Source organism: Eschscholzia californica, unplaced genomic scaffold (genome assembly GCF_041429995.1).
Source record: "Eschscholzia californica isolate CP2 unplaced genomic scaffold, dmEscCali1.0.p SCAF_1, whole genome shotgun sequence".
Lineage (NCBI taxonomy): Eukaryota > Viridiplantae > Streptophyta > Magnoliopsida > Ranunculales > Papaveraceae > Eschscholzia > Eschscholzia californica.
In genome coordinates this window covers 61,384,280-61,404,896 of record NW_028238198.1, presented here as the reverse complement: position 1 = coordinate 61,404,896, position 20,617 = coordinate 61,384,280, and the positions used below count along the sequence as shown (strand labels likewise).

General features: G+C 39.8%; 1 protein-coding gene across 1 annotated transcript; it reads left to right on the top strand.

Annotated features, from left to right (window-relative positions):
- Window positions 1-915: 915 nt before the first annotated feature.
- Window positions 916-9,272, top strand: LOC147568013 (uncharacterized). Its single transcript, XM_086670345.1, has 3 exons — window positions 916-1,161; window positions 7,745-8,993; window positions 9,081-9,272. Exons 2-3 carry the CDS (start codon window positions 8,162-8,164, stop codon window positions 9,095-9,097), a joined length of 849 nt encoding a protein of 282 aa, XP_086526471.1. The 5' UTR covers window positions 916-1,161; window positions 7,745-8,161; the 3' UTR covers window positions 9,098-9,272.
- Window positions 9,273-20,617: the final 11,345 nt, after the last annotated feature.

Here is a 20,617-nt window from a genome sequence, read left to right as displayed (position 1 = left end):
CATACGCTCTTAAACATGTAATCACTCAAAATCGAATCGTAATGGTTTACCCTCATGTGTGAGCATGGAATAAGGTAAACTCAACACATACAAAATTAAATGAGGATAACAAGTTATAAAACGAAATGATCTCTTAGGAATGGAAATAACCACTAACGGAATGGGGAAGCTCACTCACTCTTCTCACCCACTCTACCCTCTAATAATGCCTCCTAAAGGTAAACAGATACAAGTGATGGAATGGAAGATGTATGAAATCCCGAGAATGTCGACGCCTTCAATGATAAAAGAACACTCCAGCAACCTTTAAACTTGACTTCTTGCATGAAGGAGTTGAAGGAGATGTCCTTCGACCAAGGTGACAATGCGAACAATTTGTCGGATAAGACAATTGATGTGGAAGATCATCAAGTCCGATTGATTTAGGGATCGTAGAGTTGTAGCTAGAGACCAACTACGATCGTCGAATTACGAAGTAATTCGCGGCTAACTTCGATCGGATCCTACAACGGGTTACACATAAGAGTGACAAATTGATCTAGGATATGACTAGTGGGAGTGAGATATAATCATGGGAGTGTCCCATAAACATATCTCATAGGCCTAAAAAGGAATTAGGCAAAGATAGTACAAAAAGGCCAAAAACAGGGTTTTTGGGCCTAGACCGGTTCGGGTACTTCTAGGACTCGGATTGGGCTGAATTTTGGAGGGTTAGTTGCTGATATAATAAACATTATATCTGAAAATTTTCGTGGTGTTTGGGCACCTCCTCCTTAGGGAATTGAGAAAATACCAATAGGTGCTATTTTCGACTATTTCCCTAAATCTTATTCTAAAGGGTGTTTTAGGAAACCTAAAAGGAGGTGGATTCTTATTAGGGTTCTATATAAACACTCTTAGGGCAGAGAATAAGGTGTGGAATTTCTCTCTAAGCTTTCTTACTCTACCACATCAAGTAGAGAGGAGAAAGTGAGCTAATTCCCATTACTATCAATCTAGTCAAAGAAGAAGGTGTTCTTCTATCCAACCACCATTGGTGTGCTAGCTATACAACAAGGTGGGAGATCAAATTGATTGCTCGTGTCCCAAGTAGAGGAGCTACAATTGAAGCTCTTGGTCTTCTTCAATCAATTCAACTAGTTCGAGGGAAAAGCGATTAAGGTAATCTACTATCTCCATTAGATTAATTACTAGTTTTGCATGTGATCCTGGGAATACTAGTGTAGACATTAGATGTCATATTTCCGCTATAAACACTAGTAGAAGGGTGTAAATCCCTACATTGCATTGAATACTTTATTTTCCACAACACTCAGAAGTTCACACGAACTTTTACACAAAAACACCTTTTTTTTTTTTTTTTTTACTTTTTTCTATTTTTTTTTTCACTTTTTTTTTCTTTCCTTTTCGTTCCTTTTCTTTCCTTTTCTTTGCTTTTTTGTTTTTACACACATAACCAAACACAAAAAATACAAACTAGTATTCTCAGCAATTCACTTTTCAAATCTTGCTTTCACAATTCACATTCTTTCTTCTTTACTTTTCATGTCTTCATTCTCGGGAGTGATATGATGAATGGATGGTGGAGTATCCGTTTCCCTAAAGTTGACACCATTATCGGGTTTCGTGGACTACAAGAGTAAGGTTTATTCGCTATCCTGGTGTCACTCCTAGTGGCCAAGGAAGTTGAGCTCATGAGATCGTCTAAGCTCTATTGAAAGTTGTGAAGTTGAGTAGCTCTTCATTCTACTCGGAGTTAGCGCGGAAGAGTACACTCAAAGGCAATAAAAAGGCTCAGATATCTCTCATGGGTTTAAGTCTCCACTAATGACTATTCTAGGTCACTCAGAAGTGTTCCTTCTTCCTTAAGATGATACTCATATTATAAAACACCAGCACCAAAGGACTCAACATTCATGAAAAGACTAAGAGCATGCATAAGATTTATCGAGAAAGACACACATGCATCAACATACTTAAGAATACCACTAGAATCATACCAAATCTACCCAAAAAATTTCAAATTTGGTCAATTTGTTGAACCCTCTTGCCTTTTGAAATCTAAGGTCATGATGCCATGCGACTAAAAAGTCGTATCCCCATCCCCAAACTTAAAACTAACATTGTCCTCAGTGTTCTAAGCATATACTCACCAAAAAATAAGAGGTACAATAAGTTAAAGAGAAGAGTGAAAGGATATTACCATAGCCGACGGAGATAAAAATTTATACTACCAAGACTTGTGTATTCGAGTTCCAAGTTGATGATAAGCCCATCGCCATCCCCAAACTTGGAACGAACCACGTCCCAAAAGTATACAAAGTGAGAAACACTCCTAACACATCAATATAAAACATAAGAATGAAGCATAAGCATGACCACATAAAAATGACCACTTACGCGGGATCACTCGATTGCATCAAGCTATGCAACTAGCCTTTGAGTCTTTCGTATGCACGAGAGCACGAGTTTTGTCTCGTGGAGGGTTTCCAGAGATGATACCCACAAACATCAAAACTCATGTTAATCGGTTCAACGACAAACGAAAAGAAGCCATCCCCAAACTTAGTGGGTGCACAATCCACTAAGTAGGCATAAATACAAGGAGCGACACCTAAGAAGTCATCAAAAGGATCAACATACATGTGTAGGGTCACGAGGTCAGTCGAAGGAAAAAAAATCATATGCAAGCTTAGTGGATAAAACATCCACTATGTCTATAAACGTCTTCGGGAAGACGTCTGAAATGTCCCAAAAGAGATCAATAATCGAGTCTGAGATTATGTGGGAGGTCAGACTAGGTTCTAAGGGTAATGCAGTAGGCTCGGGGACCAAGTTAAGGTCCATGATTTCCTTAGGTAAATGGTCTGACAAACTATCCAACATGTCTCTACCTACTACGTCATCAATATCCTCAAAGGCATCTAGAACCTCGCAGTCAGTTATAATATCAGGCCTTCCTAACATGGCATCTAAGACTGACTCCTTACAAGTGTCAAAACTCGAAAAGTTCAGAATAGTGTCATTCCCAAACTTGCTCATATAGCCATCATTTTGAACATCGAAGTCTAGTGTAATCCTATCATGGTGAGACGATAATGGTCCAGGTAGCGAGCAATAAGGGTCATCGATCAATTCATGCTCAAAGGGTCTACCAGGAGCATCTTCGACATTTAAATTAAGACTAGGGTTAGGTGTACTACCCTCACCATCATTCCTAGTCTCCTCTTGAGTTTGGGGTGGGTTAACCCCTTCCTCGTCGACGATAAGCTCAGACTCGATTCTATCAACAATTTTGAGCATCCATTCCGTGATCTCAGTTACATCTCGATTAAATCTAGTCTGGTAGTCTAAAAATGCTTGAAGACTATCTTCAGAAGTCTTCTCATAATGAGGCACGTGAGTGTAACTAGATGAAGACTCTCGCGGAACACGGATCATGGGACAATACTCGGTCAAATGATTTAAGCTCGCACAAATGGCACAAACCGGGTTAATGGTCTCCATGATCCTTTCTTCCCTACCTTTATGTAAATATATAGACTCGACTCTTTGAGTGGAATCATCGAGTCGGGAATTTCCATCACTAAATGGACCGTTCATATATGCTCGTCGAAAATCACGAAGACTTCGACGTGGTCGATCAATGGTAATAGAACTACGGTCATCATCAAATGGAAAATTCATATATGAAGGTGTGGTCATCCCAAATGCTTGTTTATAGTCTCAAAGACTCCTTCGGGTTTGGTTACCCTCATGATCATAATCCCTAAGACCATATTCATTACTAGTCTGACCGACTCCATACATTTGTCGATATTCGCCCATGGTCATCCTAGGTCGGTCAGGCTCAACTCGCCTATTCCTATAACTAGTCGGACCATGCCTATATGCATGTCTATTATCTTGGAGACTTCTAGGTGGTCGACTAGTATTAATGGCATGGGGATCACCGATGTAGTCACCATCCTCATCGTAAGGCCAATCATTATAATGATGTGCCATTTGTACCAATGAGACGATACTATGCAACTATGTTCAATGATGATAACACACAAGCTATGAATGAAAACTAATACTTTTTCAACCAATTGAACACAAGTAAGAAAGAAAGAATAGAATACGATACTAGCGAAGGCCTCTTGCTTCGTTCCACTTCTCACTTTTCTACCCTTCTTGATTCTTTCTTTTCCTCCACTCCTTGTCTCTTTTTAGCTCTTTTCGATAAAAAAGTACCTCAAAAGAACAAGGAAAAGTAAGAAACTACGAAAATAAAAGAAAGTAAAACGTCTAAGTAAGCAAACAACACTAAACTAATGAACAAAAACAGACAACCGATATCCAAACTACTAAACCTATCCCCGGCAGCGGCGCCAAAAACTTGATGCACCCGAAAAGGTTGCACACCCAAGCGGAGGTATCAAGTAGTAACCAGTAAAACCGGAGTCGATCCAAGGATAGGAAGGTAGTTTAGATATCGAAGGGTCTTATTCGTCGGTTTAAGTGTTACTAGCTAACTTAGACTAAGACGAAAAGGGAACAAAGGTAAATGAGGAGTTTTATAATCGAATAACTAACAAAAGAATAAAACAAGTAAAACAAACTAAATTATCAATGTAAACAGGCGAGAGAGATTCGAAAGAGGAGTTGAAGGAACAAGAGTAGGGAGGCAACAAATAAGTGAGAGAAGTGTCGAGGTCCGGGAATCCATAATGATAACCTATGACTATGTGTAGTCCGATCTAATGTGTTAAGGAATAATCAATAGTCGACTCCTAAAGTAGATGTCTCTAAGTACTACGTATATCCGGAGATCATACTTAGTCAAACAAACGTCATAAATCGGTTAATCCCGAGTCATCAAAAGTGTAGTCTAGTCGCCTAACTATGTGAAGTGCATGACAAGACACATGAAATTATTGAAGGAGTTGAAGGAGATGTCCTTCGACCAAGGTGACAATGCGAACAATTTGTCGGATAGGACAATTGATGTGGAAGATCATCAAGTCCGATTGATTTAGGGATCGTAGAGTTGTAGCTAGAGACCAACTACGATCATCGAATTACGAAGTAATTCGCGGCTAACTTCGATCGGATCCTACAACGGGTTACACATAAGAGTGACAAATTGATCTAGGATATGACTAGTGGGAGTGAGATATAATCATGGGAGTGTCCCATAAACATATCTCATAGGCCTAAAAAGGAATTAGGCAAAGATAGTACAAAAAGGCCAAAAACAGGGTTTTTGGGCCTAGACCGGTTCGGGTACTTCTAGGACTCGTATTGGGCTGAATTTTGGAGGGTTAGTTGCTGATATAATAAACATTATATCTGCCAATTTTCGTGGTGTTTGGACACCTCCTCCTTAGGGAATTGAGAAAATACCAATAGTTGCTATTTTCGACTATTTCCCTAAATCTTATTCTAAAGGGTGTTTTGGGAAACCTAAAAGGAGGTGGATTCTTATTAGGGTTCTATATAAACACTCTTAGGGCAGAGAATAAGGTGTGGAATTTCTCTCTAAGCTTTCTTACTCTACCACATCAAGTAGAGAGGAGAAAGTGAGCTAATTCCCATTAACTATCAATCTAGTCAAAGAAGAAGGTGCTCTTCTTTTCCAACCACCATTGGTGTGCTAGCTATACAACAAGGTGGGAGATCAAATTGATTGCTCGTGTCCCAAGTAGAGGAGCTACACTTGAAGCTCTTGGTCTTCTTCAATCAATTCAACTAGTTCGAGGGAAAAGCGATTAAGGTAATCTACTATCTCCATTAGATTAATTACTAGTTTTGCATGTGATCCTGGGAATACTAGTGTAGACATTAGATGTCATATTTCCGCTATAAACACTAGTAGAAGGGTGTAAATCCCTACAGTGGCGTCAGAGCCTCTTGCTATTAACTAGTTTTTGCTAAGAATCGAACTAATTCATATGCTTCATAGTTTGAAAATTGAGTTTATAAAAGTATTTAAAAGGTGATAATTTGATAGGATTCAATAAATTTTCAAATTGAGAATCACATTGATGATTAAAAGTGTTTTAAAAGTCTCAATTTGATTGAATTTCAAACTAATCCATGCTTGATTAAATTGATAGTTATGTTTAAAAAGATTTTAAAACATAAAATTTGATTAATTTTGAATTGGATTCAAAGATTTTTCAAAATTGATTTCAAAATTGTTCTTTGAAAAATTTCAAAACCTAGATTTTGATCCAAAATTGGTTTGATTAAGAGTTGTTTTTAAGTTTTGGAAACTTTTGAAAAACAAAATTTTGGAATTTTAGAAGTGTTCTAAAAAGAGTAGTTTTGACTTTAGGAAGCTCTCAAAACAAATTTGGAAAAATTTAAAAGTTTCTAAAAGTTTTAAAAAATTTTTTAGAAGTGTTCTAAAAGGAATTTCAAAAATTTAAGAAAAGTTTTAAAATTGGAAAATAGCAACTTAGAGTTGCATAAGAAAGAAAAAAAAAGCAGCTGGACGCGTCTAGGACGCGTCTGCGACAGAAGCTTCTGGACGCGTCTTTGAGACGCGTCCAGAGCAGCTACTAAGGACGCGTCTTGAAGACGCGTCCAGGTCGCGTCTAAGACGCGACCAGCAGCTGCGAAGGAGCTTCCTGGACGCGTCTAGGACGCGTCCAGAGCACTCGACCAGACGCGTCTTGGAGACGCGTCTGGGAGGTTCTGGGTGTCTCGGACTAGTCCGAGACACCTAGTGCTGGTCCGGTCCAGTACCAGACACGTCTAGAACGCGTCTGGTATATGGACTAGCGTCCTGGCTCAGGCCTTGATAGGCCTCGGCCAGGACATGCCGGCCCTATGGGCCGTGCTATGTCCGGACCTTGTTCGAGCCCTTTTTGGGCTTGGGCCGGGACTTGTCTAGGACTTGTCCCGGGCTTTTTCGAGGCTTTTCGGACCACGAAAAGGGACCATCATTCGAGTGGGAGTTTTTGCCAAATTTTTTTCCGATTCCAACCAAATAATTCCAAAATCAATCCGGGCCATCCAATAGCCCAAAACGGATTTCTCTTTAAATTGATTTATGAAATCATTAAGAATCGAACCAATATTTTTTCCGAAATTGACCCGGGCTTTCTCGAGCCCAAAACGGAGTTTTTCTTAAAGATGATTTTAGAAATCATAAAAGATAAAACCGGAAAGCACCACTAGTAGAATTCTTCGAATTTAGACTTAAGGTCCGTAATGTGACATGTGATGTCAACAAAAGTATCTCCCAAGATAATCATGCATATATAATTCTTAGCCTTGATATATTATATGATTGCATGTGATGTGAATGCGGGAAACTAGTATGGCCATAGATTTATTTCTTTATTCTTGTTTTAAGCACGGATGGGTGCATGCATTGTAATTAATTTTAATTTCAAGTTTATACGATCTGCGAATCGTTAGAGTCTTGTAATTAGAGTTTAGGGTCTATGAGTCCATTGAAGAAACTCGAGGATGAAATCCAAAGGCGAGTGGGAGAAATCAATGGAGGTTCAAAGATGGTGATCTAAGACGAACCAAAAGGCGAAACAAGAAGAAAACCAAGTGTGATTAGATCTTCTAGGTTAGGGGCCATACTAGGATCCATGTTTGCTTGATTTACTTTCTCGCGCGCATTTACTTACTTATTTACGCTTTATGTCGTGGATGTTAGTTAGGCTAAATAGTTCACTATAACAAACGCCAGACTAGCGTAAAAGTCCCCAAAAGTAATCTTGAGTAATCGCCTATCCAGATTAAGACACTCGTTGCGCCCTTGTTCGAGGAAGGTGGGTCGGCCTTCGCAGAGTACCTCCTCTACCTTGGGACAATGCGGGTAGGTCTATAGAAGAGGCCTACACGTCTAAATGGTTCTACTCAACGAGATCAGCAAGAGAGTCTTGGATACTCGAGGCAAAAGGATAGATTAGTCATTCATTACTGAAATCTATCAACCAAGAGTCATAAGGTATGATCAGTGAAGTAGTTCGCTCACCCGGAACGACGGAGTCAAAGGGTAGGGCCTTCGTCCGCTTTACTTCGAAGAACTGGGATCTTGGAATCACTTATTCAATCGGGGACGATTTTATATTGGATAATGTGGGAAAACTAATGTTTTTCAAAAACGATAACGAGTTTTAAAACTTTGCCATTACTTTATGTAGTTTCAAAGATGACAAAAGATATTTTCAACTTCCGCTCACTTCTCGACAAGGAGAAGCTGAATGAGCACAACTTCCTTGACTGGGAAAGGAACCTAGGAATAGTTCTCAGGATGGAAGGAAAGCAACATGTACTAGAAACTCCAATTCCTGTATTGGATGATAATTCGACTAAAGAAGAGATAGATGAAGAAAGGAGTGTGCGGAAAAAGGCAGAGCCCGTAACTTGCTTAATGCTAGCAACCATGGAACCGACTCTGCAAGAGCAGTTCATAGACATGGATGCTTACTCCATGATGCGACAACTTCGGGAAATGTTCCAGAAACAGTCGAGATTGGAGAGGTTTGAAACCTCTAAAGCGATTATGGACATGCGCCTTGAAAAGGGAAAACCAGTTGGGCCTCATGTTCGTCAAATGATCAGGCTCATAGGCAAACTGGCTAAACTAGGTTTCCCTTATAGCCAACAGACAGCTACCGACACTATCCTTCACTCCCTCCATAGTGGTTTTAATCAGTTTAAGATGAACTACAACATGAATGGATGGGATAAAACGTTGGAGGAACTTCATTCTATGCTTCTAACAGCCGAAAAGGACGTCGCTATAGTGGAAACTAAGAAGGACGTTCTTATGGTACAAAAGGACAAAGGGTTCAAGAAAGGTGGAAAACAGAAGAAGAAAACCACGTCAAAAGGTAAAAGCAAACGAGTTGCCAAACCTAAAGACAAAGGTCCTCCTCCTGACACCAAATGTTTCTACTGTGATGGCAAGGGCCACTGGAAAAGAAACTGCCCTAAGTTCTTGGAGGACAAAAAGAATGGAACAGTGGCTTCCAATTCAGGTATAAACAGTTAACTTATCAAATACTGAAAATTCCCAAACCTTGGTATATGATACCTAAAATTGCCCTTTCATTGTGAATGTATAGGCGCAGCTGGGAACTGAGTATTTGGCTAAGGAAGACAAGATCCAAGAGGGAGCAGAAGCCTCGACTGCTAAGGATGCTGAAAGGGATCGAAGTCTACTTTAGGCACTATTCTAGATTAATCGTTTTCTAGTTTTTTAACATCATCTCTGTACTAAGTATTATGGAGAATCAATAAAGAACTTTATTTCTAAATTGAGATGTTAATAAGTGCTAAATTTAACAAACTATACCAAAAGATTCTAAAATTGGTCAAAAACCTATAAGATAGATTCATCCCAATCGGAAAGGGATGAGGACAACAAGTCCACTATAACCAAAACATGAATCAAACTGACAAGAAAGAAAGCCTTGAGTCAAAAACAGAGATTGATCTTCAAACGTACTTCTAACCTATCCATATTTGGAGTGTCCAAAAGGATTAAGATGAAGAACACGAATCAAACTCTATCCTCCAAAATCCATTTAGTCTAGACATAGCTTCTCACAAAACTACCAAAATTCCGTCTAACAGCTAAGCTTGTAAAAGCATTACAAAAACTAGCTAATATCTGACGCAATTTCTTTTGAAAGAAATTTGGGCTTCTTCCACAACCAATCAAGAGAACAAAGTGTTTGTTGCTCATGATAGTATTCTTCTAATAATTAGCACACCTGGTCGTCTGGGAGAAAAACACTAATCATTACAAGAATAAGTGGGAGAAAAGTACAAGTCGATTTAATTCGATCATGAGAAAAATCATGGAGGGTCATGAAGAACAATCATGAAACTTGTACAAGACGATTAAAGTCGACCAAGAGCAACAAACTGCGGCTCCTCGGAAAAGGAAAGGTTAAAGACATGATCTTATAAACCCACCGCACAAAAGCGAATGTCATTCGCCGGAGAACTCTCAAAACAAGTGAAAGTGTCTCTAAAGGAATATCTTAAAGTAATTGAGAAAATTCCAAATTGTTGTTCAAAAGCCCTAAAAGGTCAAATCTCAAAGACACAGAAAATAAAGGTTATTTCTGAAGAGATAAAAGACCTGCGCAGAAACGGAAACTGACTCTAGATTTTGGCTAGAACCCAAAATCATCGTGGAATCCATATCTCGTCAAGACATGAAGCTTGATAATTTAAGTCAACAAAAGACCTAAATTGGTTTTCCAAAATAGAAAACTGAGAAGGATGGAAACATTCGTGTTTCCCGAAACGAGACAAGAAGAATAAAGATTCTTCCAATCAAGTTATGTCCACAAGCATGCTTCAGAAATCTATCGACGGATTAAAAGCACGCAAGAGTTAGAATCTTCGATTCAAAAGGCAATCAGAGAAATTTGATTCCTGGAGAATGAAGAAAATCTTGAATCACGAGTTTCAAGAAGGTAAGTGGGAGTAAACAAACCTTCCGGGTCCGTATGCAGAGTACATACAAAAGATTGAGTACCACATAAGGTGTTGTATAACAGTAACGAACTGACTCAATAAAGGACCACACACAAAAGGATAAAATGCCATTTTGGGCATCTAAAGATCTATAAGCATAGATCAAAAGGATGATAGGATTAGAGAGACTCAGTACGCTGAGATGCTTGAGATCCGAAACAGAAAATCTAAGACTCGGAAAGTCTAAAAGAATTTCGACCCAAAAACTCATGACAGAGGGCGTTGCAAAACTCGGAGTCTAAAAGACACCGATGAGCTAGCACGCATGAGAGAGACATTTATGTTCGAAAACATAAAGTCAATCATGTTGGACATGATTAGCATTTAAACATCCGAATTCGGATTGGAAAACCGAAACACTACTTAGTACATCCTAGAAGGCTAAAGGATGAAGTAGTACAAAGTTGAACATGTCATCGTAGCAAACTTCCAGACATGGAAGGAAAGTAGGCTAAAAGTGTTTTAAGCCGGGAACTGTTGCAAATACTACACAAAGAATTAAAGGCCTTAACTCTAGTAAAGATTACTAGATATTATCAAGGTTGAAGATAGTAATCTTCAAATTAATTGATAATAAGCAAAGTTTAAAACCGACTACTACGGTAGTCAAACTAAACTGTCACCTAAGACATAGTATGAGATTCATACACAGTCTAAGGCATGAGGTATAAATTTTAAACCTCGACAAGTAAAACTGAGTGGGTAAAAGGAGTTTTACGGAAGAGGCTCAGATTTACAACTCTCGTTATCAGAAATAATAAGAATTATTTCACCAGTCGTCTAAACTTGGTTTAGTGTTTAAACGACAGTCCATCGATAATAAAACGTTCCGAATAGGTTTGTCAGATACGTGATCTGATGAATGAAACCCTATTAAGTGAACTTGGAATATTTATTATCAAATATCCCTGGTCCAGGTCATTGCATGGACAACAATGACTCACGAAGACTAGCACGGGAGTCGATGGGTTAGCGCAGTTTCATGGGCTATAGGAATAGTATATTCTATTCGACTACGTGGGTGTATAAAAGGTTTATACACTGGATAACCCTCAAATGAGAAGTACATCATTCGTGATGAACGTCAATACTTCTCATAAAGACAATTGGAGAGATTCCTCAAAACATGAGTGCTCCACTCATCTTGTGTAAGGAATGCCCGACTTTGGTTCCGTTAAACGTCGCGCCGTAAAAGGAGGTTATAAAGACGGATACTGGGAAGGACAGGATAGACATGAAGTTAAATGGGAGCGCAAGAATGGATTGTGTCACCCTAATCACATTAGGTACAAAGTGTCTCAAGGCCACTTGATGAGTAGCAACTGAAAATGCGTGGCCGCGCTCAAACGGATTAAAAGTTAATCGTTTGTCTTTTACAGTTGTACTCGGATATCAATAAAGTCTGAATGATGTGACGTATCAGATGGGATACTAAATTGACACGGGAATCGAGGCATTGCACTTGTTCTAAGTCCAAGTGGGAGTCTGAAGGAGTTGAAGGAGATGTCCTTCGACCAAGGTGACAATGCGAACAATTTGTCGGATAGGACAATTGATGTGGAAGATCATCAAGTCCGATTGATTTAGGGATCGTAGAGTTGTAGCTAGAGACCAACTACGATCGTCGAATTACGAAGTAATTCGCGGCTAACTTCGATCGGATCCTACAACGGGTTACACATAAGAGTGACAAATTGATCTAGGATATGACTAGTGGGAGTGAGATATAATAATGGGAGTGTCCCATAAACATATCTCATAGGCCTAAAAAGGAATTAGGCAAAGATAGTACAAAAAGGCCAAAAACAGGGTTTTTGGGCCTAGACCGGTTCGGGTACTTCTAGGACTCGGAATGGGATGAATTTTGGAGGGTTAGTTGCTGATATAATAAAAATTATATCTGCCAATTTTCGTGGTGTTTGGACACCTCCTCCTTAGGGAATTGAGAAAATACCAATAGTTGCTATTTTCGACTATTTCCCTAAATCTTATTCTAAAGGGTGTTTTGGGAAACCTAAAAGGAGGTGGATTCTTATTAGGGTTCTATATAAACACTCTTAGGGCAGAGAATAAGGTGTGGAATTTCTCTCTAAGCTTTCTTACTCTACCACATTAAGTAGAGAGGAGAAAGTGAGCTAATTCCCATTAACTATCAATCTAGTCAAAGAAGAAGGTGTTCTTCTTTTCCAACCACCATTGGTGTGCTAGCTATACAACAAGGTGGGAGATCAAATTGATTTCTCGTGTCCCAAGTAGAGGAGCTACACTTGAAGCTCTTGGTCTTCTTCAATCAATTCAACTAGTTCGAGGGAAAAGCGATTAAGGTAATCTACTATCTCCATTAGATTAATTACTAGTTTTGCATGTGATCCTGGGAATACTAGTGTAGACATTAGATGTCATATTTCCGCTATAAACACTAGTAGAAGGGTGTAAATCCCTACAATTATGACTTAGACTACGATCGATATCGAATACTTCGTTTCGTCTATTAACTATGCGAAGTGCTTGACAAGACACATGAAAATACGATCAAAACGATAATCGAAATAAATGAACATCAATTTATAATCAAAACATCAAATCATATTAAACATAATCACGAATTCATCACATTTCATCTCATATAATCGACACACTAAAGTTAGCTAAACATGGTGATTGAATAGGAAATGGAAAGAAAATGATGAGAGAATCTCCCTTTAGCAAATTATGGGTTCCCCATAGCGACCATCATCATCTTCTCCATTTAGAACTCAACCTCCATTAAAACTAAACCCTAGCTTTCTCTCTATAGCAATCTTCAACCAAAATTAAATCAAACCACATGAAAAGCTAGCCAAGGATGACGGGAACAAAAGCCCTAAAGATTCGGATCAAGAAAGTTGCCGGAAAACTCATAAAATTCCGGCCAAAGAAAAAGAAATTCCGGCCAAGATCCGGAAAAATGAGCTGTCCCGGGTTGTCCCTAGCTATGTGCGCACGTCCCTTGACCGTTCCGAGCTGCAGCCCGAGCGAGAAGATGCCGTACCGAGCAGTCCGAGCTGCAGGTCCGCCGGAGCAGCTGTTGGTCGCGTCCACAGCAGCTGCTCCCGTGAACGCGTCCCGTGCTCCTGTACAAGTCCCGTGAATGCGTCCAGTCGCTGCTGCTGCTCTTGTGCGCGTCCCTTCTTGCAGCTGATCCGAGCTGCTATACATGGCCGAGCTTGCTGCCATCTCGAGCTCGTGTGGTGCCGGCCTTGCTTGGCCGGCATAGCTTGGCCGGCCAAGCTAAGGCCGGCTACCCCTTCTTCTCTCTTGTCCTCTCTTTCAAGTTTCTTTTTTAGTGATGAAGAACCCTCAAGAATAAACCGTAGCCTCTTTCTCTCCCCCTTCCTTGGTGCGTGGTGAAGAAGATGATGAATAGTGTCTAACTTGAATAAAAACCCTAGACTTAGTCAAGTTGACTAAGTCTTTAGACTACTTTAAACCTTTGACTTTGTCCATCATTAAAGACTCATGACTTGGACCAGAAAGGGTGCCCATAGAATCTCTATTGTTCTCTTCCTCTTTGGGCTCTTGGGTTGGGCTTCTTTCTAAAGCAAGGGAGTGCCTTCATCTTGTCTCTACATTTAGAACCAAGGGGTGCCTTCATAGAATCCTTGTTTCAAGACCGAACCTCGGCTTCTTTCATTCACAACTTTTCCGTCCGAACTCCGAATCGACTTCCGTTTTCACCGTCGGACTCGTCATTTACCTCACTTGTTGTTTAACTTCTGATATTGACCAAAATACCCCTAGTGCTCTTTTCTTCCCTTTTGCTGCATAAGATGAAAATGTGATAATTCGCTCTCTTTATTCCGAATTACACGCCAAACCCCAAATAAACTACCTAGCAATGAAAACACATAAATAATTAGAAATAAAACTCGAAAAGAACTAACTCATCAAAGTTAAGTGACCTAAATGTGGCATTTTCACGCCACATCAATGAAGACAAATTGAACATGGATAACTTCCTTGATTGGGAAAAAAGATTGAGAATTGTTCCCAAGTCTACAAACAAAGAAAGCGTACTAGATACCCCTATTCCAAGGATAACTGCAAACTCAAAGGTTGAGGAACAAAAGCAGGCCAAAAGTATCCGGATGAAATCAGTTTCAGTAACTTGCCTTATGTTGGCCACCATGGAGCCTAATCTTCAAAGGAGATTCAGGAAAATGGATGCGCACACAGTCATCCGTCGATTAAGGGACATGTCCCGAAACAAATCACGTTTAAGGAAGTACGGGACTTCCAAGGCAATTCAGAGTGGAATTGGAATGTCTGAATCAAAGAAAGAACTTCAACTGATTCAGAAGAACAAAGGGAAGAAGGAAGGAAGTCACGGTTTCGACCAAGGTATCTATGTTATCGAAGTTAACTTAGCAAATACATTTCATTCTCAGTCATGGGTATTCGATACCGGATGTGGTGCTCATATCATTTCTGATGTGCAGGGCCTTAAGGGAATCAAGTATTTATCTGCAAGGGAGCTTGTCCTACGAGTAGCAAATAGAGCAACGGTTGCTGCGAAAGCTGTAGGAACATTCAGTCTACCTTTAAAAACTGGTCTAGTTTTAGAACTTCATAATTGCTATTATGTACCCTCTATTTCTAGAAACATTATCTCTGTCTCAGAGTTAGACAAAAAGGGATATCACCTATTAATAAAAAACCAGCGTTGTTCTTTATATAAAGGTGAAATGTTTTATACCAGTGCTAAGTTATACAACGGTCTCTATATTACGAATATTGAGAACGAAGTCTTTAACATAGAAACCAGAAGGCTACGGTCAGATGATTCGAATCCAAGTTACCTTTGGCATTGTCATTTGGGTCACATTAACATGACACGCATGAAGAAGCTCCATAAGCATGGACTTCTAGGTTTGTGTAATTTAGAATCATATTACACATGCGAATCATGTTTAATGGGTAAAATGACGAGGTCTTCTTTTAAAGGAAAAGGAGACCGAGCCAAAGAACCTTTGGAACTCATACATACGGATGTACGCGGAACCAATGAGTACTCCAGCGAGAGGTAACTATGGCTACTTCATCACGTTCACGGATGACTTCACTCGTTGTGGTTACATATACTTGATGAGGCATAAGTCCGAATCGTTTGACATGTTCAAACAATTTCAGAACGAAGTAGAGAATCAACTTGGCAAGAAAATAAAAGTCATTCGATCCGATCGAGGTGGTGAATATTTGAGTAAAGAATTTGACGATCATCTTAGGAGTTGTGGTATAGTATCTCAACTCACTCCGCCAGGAACGCCTCAGATGAATGGTGTTTCCGAAAGGAGAAATCGTACCTTGTTAGACATGGTTCGATCTATAATGGGTTTAGCAAATCTTCCGAACACGTTCTGGGGGTATGCTCTAGAAACGGCTGCTTTCACACTGATGTGGCGTTAAAATGCCACATTTGGATCACTTAACTTCAATGAGTTAGTTAGTTTCGGGTTTTATTTGTAATAATTTATGTATTTTTCTTTGTAGGTACCTTATTTGGAGTTTAAAGTTTGATTTGGAATAAAACGAAGCTATTCATCACATTTTCATCTCACGTGGAAGAGACCAGAAGGAAAGAGCACCAGAGGTATTATGGTCATTTTATGAAAATCAGAGCTTAAATGGCAAGTGGAGTCTATGGTGAGTCCAACGGCGAAGACGGAAGAAATCGGAGTTCGGACGAAGAAATTACGGAAGAAATAAGTCGAAGGTTATTTTGGTCTTTTCTGGAAATTAGAGGAAGTAGAGACAAAGTTAAAGGCACTCCCTTGAGTTCTATACTAAAATCAAAGTCCAAACCCAAGCCCAAGAGTCTAAGGAAGAAGGAACATAAAGAGATTCTATAAGCACCTCTCTTATGAAGACCAAGTCTATCTATGAAGACCAAGTAAAGGGTTTAGGTGGCCATGTTGAAAGAACAAAAGGGGACTTTATCTTCTGGATCAGGAAGCAACTAGGGTTTGGAGGTTCTAAGGGGATTGAGAGTTTGAAGAGAGAGAGAAGGGAGAGTTGCCGGCCAAGCTTGGTCCGACCAGCATACTAGGCCGGCCAAGCTTAGGCCGGCTCAGTAGGAAACACGGTTACAACAAGCTCGGCTTGCTCTTGCAGCAGGTCAGACTACCATTAAAGCTATAGGACAGCAGCTTCCAAGAACAGCAACAGCTCGGGTTATCACCGGCCAGCACAGGAAACAGCTCGGAACGCAAGGGACGCGTCTCAGCAGCTCGGACCACTCGGGACAGCAATCTGGGGCACGGGCCAGCAAGCATTAGGTCGGAATTTCTTATCTTTTGGCCGGTTGTTCTCGACTTTTCCGGCCACTTTCTTGACCGGAAAATTTAGGGGTTTTGCTCCCTTGATTATTGCCTTGAATCCCTTGTCATCCTATTGTGTTTTTGGTTGATATTTTCAGAGAGAGAAAGCTTAAGTGAAGCTTTCATGGTGGTTTAGTTTGGAGGAAGAAGAAGGTACTGTTGCTAAGGGGAACCCTATTTTTCACTGAGGGGATACCTAATCTGCTCTGTTAAGGGGAAATCAGGATATTGCTAGGGGGAGATTGGCAGCACATACATATTCATATTTTCTAACGATCCTAGCCTCGCGCCATCATCGGAAAAGGGGGATTTCAATCTTAACTTTGTCTTACTTTATCTTCTTACGTTTATTATTTGTATCGCCATGTCTAGCTAACTTTTGTAATCTGATACTCGTGAAACATGATTTGATATGTGATGAATGACTTATGGTTTGTGTAAATGTTAGTTTAGTTGACTTCGTCTAATTATATGAATTAGAAACCTTGTTCGTAATTGCTTATTGACACATAGTTTGATAGTCCGTACTTAATTTGATAGTCGATGCTTAGTAACTTTTGATCGGTTATACTTAGTTTGACGGATTATGCTTATTAGTGTTATACTTTGATCATTGTCAACTCATTTGATAGTATGTTATTAGTTTGATAGTCGATACTTAGTAACTTTTGATCGATTATGCTTGGTTTGACATATTATGCTTAGGATTGTCAATGTGGGTAAAGTCAACTAACTTTTCATGCTTATAGATTATTAGTACTAGTCACTATCGATTTTGTGGATCGAAGTATCCTCCTCACTCCATTCTTGCTCGACTCTTCCCGAATCTCTCACCTTTAGTTTAGTTAGTTTTATTTACTTCTTTATCTCAACTTAATCTGAAAACCCAAATCGTTATCTTTCCGTTTTTAGTCTAAGTTAGTCAGTGATACCTAGACCGGTGGACTTTACTCTCTTGATATCTTTATCACCTTCCTATCTTCGTGGATCGATCCCGGTCTTACTGGGTTATTACTTGACGCCTGTATACTTGCGGGTGGTGACTTTTTAGGGTAACCTTTTAGGCCCATCACACACTTAACCGAGCTCCGTCAAAAGCTGTAGAAAAGACACCATATGAGTTATGGTTTGGAAAGGTTCCAAAGTTGTCTTTTCCCAAAGTCTGGGGATGCGAAGTTTATGTAAAACGTTTACAAGGAGATAAACTCGCACCCAAATCAGACAAATGTCTCTTTGTGGGCTATCCAAAAGAGACAAGGGGTTACTACTTCTACCACGAATCTCAGAACAAAGTGTTTGTTGCTCGAGATGGTGTCTTCCTTGAATAAGAATTCTTTTCCAAGCAGACAAGTGGGAGAAATGTAGATATCGATGAAATTCGATATGAGCAACAAATAAACACGGATATAGAGATATCAAGAGGTTTAGCGGCTCCTATCTATCCACAAAGTATGGAAGAGGAAAATGAGGTCGAGATAGAGAAACTCATAGAACCTCCCGCACAAGTCGAATTAAATTCGTAGGAGACGTCTCAAATAGTTGAGAACACTCCAAAAGTTGCTCAGGCCCCTCGTAGATCTCAAAGGCTCCAGGAATTATCTCAGAAAACAGATGTCCTACTGTTAGAAGATAATGAGTCGAGTACCTACAACCAAGCTATGACGAGCCCCGACTCCGAAAAATGGCTAAAGGCCATGAGATCGGAAATGGATTCCATGTCAGAAAATCAAGTATGGGACTTGATCGATTTGCCCGATGGAGCAACACCAATTGGATGCAAGTGGGTTTTCAAAGTAAAAACTGACAAGGATGGAAACGTTAGCGTTTTCAAAGCTAAAATCGTGGCAAAAGGATACAAACAGATTCATGGTATAGACTATGATGAAACCTTTTCACCTGTCGCAATGCTTAAATCCATTCGGATCATTCTAGCAATTGCAGCTCATTATGATTATGAGATTTGGCAAATGGATGTCAAAACCGCCTTCCTAAACGGACACTTGGAAGAGGATGTGTACATGACACAACCCGAAGGTTTTGTAGATTCCAAAAATGCTGGAAAAGTTTGCAAGCTTAAGAAATCCATTTATGGACTCAAGCAAGCAAGCCGGAGTTGGAATCTTCGATTCGACGAGAAAATCAAAGAATTTGGATTTCTCAAGAATGCAGAAGAGTCTTGTGTTTACAAGAAGGTTAGTGGGAGCAACCTAGTTTTCTTAGTCCTTTATGTCGATGACATATTAATCATAGGAAACAATATTCCGATGTTGGAATCAGTTAAAGACTGGCTTCGGAAATGCTTCTCTATGAAGGACCTAGGGGAGGCAGAATACATATTAAGAATGAAGATCTATAGAGATATATCAAGGAGGATGATCGGACTCAGTCAAGAAACTTATATAGATAAGATTCTTAAACGGTTCGAGATGATAAACTCCAAAAGAAGATCATTCCCATAACACATGGCATAGTGCTTAGCAAAGATCAGTGTCCTAAGAGTTCTGATGAGCTAGCACACATGATGAATGTACCTTATGCTTCGGCAATAGGATCTATCATGTACGCCATGATCTGCACTCACCCAGATGTCTCATATGCCTTGAGCATGTGCAGTTGTTACCAATCAAATTCAGGCGAAGCGCACTGGAGCGCCGCCAAGAATATTCTAAAGTACCTGAGAAGGACTAAGGATCACTTCCTGGCATATGGCGGGGAAGATACTCTAAAGGTTGTACACCATGTGGATGCAAGCTTTCAGATGGATAGAGACGACTTCAAATCGAAGTCAATTTACGTCTACTTTCTGAATGGAGGAACAGTGAGTTGGAAAAGTTCCAAGCAGAGCACAATTGCAGACTCTACCACTGAAGCAGAATACCTAGCGGCCTCGGAAGCTGCAAAGGAAGGAGTTTGGATAAAGAAGTTCATAATAGAACTTAGTGACGTACCTGGCATAGAAGAGGGGGTGACTCTCTATTGTGACAACAATGGAGCGATAACCCAAGCCAAGGAACCAAGAGCACACCAAAAATCCAACCATATCCAAAGGATGTACCACTTGATTAGAGAAATCATAGAGAGAAAAGATGTGGTCATTTGCAAGGTTCACACGGATGACAATGTTGCAGATACGTTGACTAAACTGTTACCTCCGCCCAAACATGATGCACACATGAGGGGCATTGGTATAAAGCGCATTGGGGAATGGCAACAAATGTAATTTGGATTCATAAAAGAGTTTATGTACCTAATTACTTACATTCGATAAATAAAATAAAAGGAATTTTATTTTTGTCCTTAAAATTTGGTTTGGTATTTAAGAGACATTCCGTAGATAAAGAAAGCACTCCGAGTAGGCTTGTCAGATACGTGATCTGATGAATGAAACCCTACTAAGTGAACTTGGAGTGATTCATTATCAATTCCCTAGTCCAGGTCATTGCATGGACAACAATGACTCACGAAGACTAGTACGGGAGTCGATGGGATAGGGGAGTTTCATGGGCTATAGGAATAGTGTATTCGATTCGACTACGTGTGAGTGCATAATAGGGATTATACGCTGGAATAACCCTCAACATGAGAAGTTCATCCAAAGAATGATGAATTGTCAAACTTCTCATAAAGACAAGATTGAAGAGATTCCTCAAAACATGAGTGCTCAGCTCATCTTATGTAAGGAATGTCTGACTTTGATTCCATTAAACGCCGCACCGTAAAAGGAGGTTATAAAAACAGATACTGGGAAGGACAGG

What these genes read in the sequence shown, in the direction of transcription:
- LOC147568013 (XM_086670345.1), top strand. Translation starts at nt 8,162, where the DNA reads ATGACAAAAGATATTTTCAACTTCCGCTCACTTCTCGACAAGGAGAAG.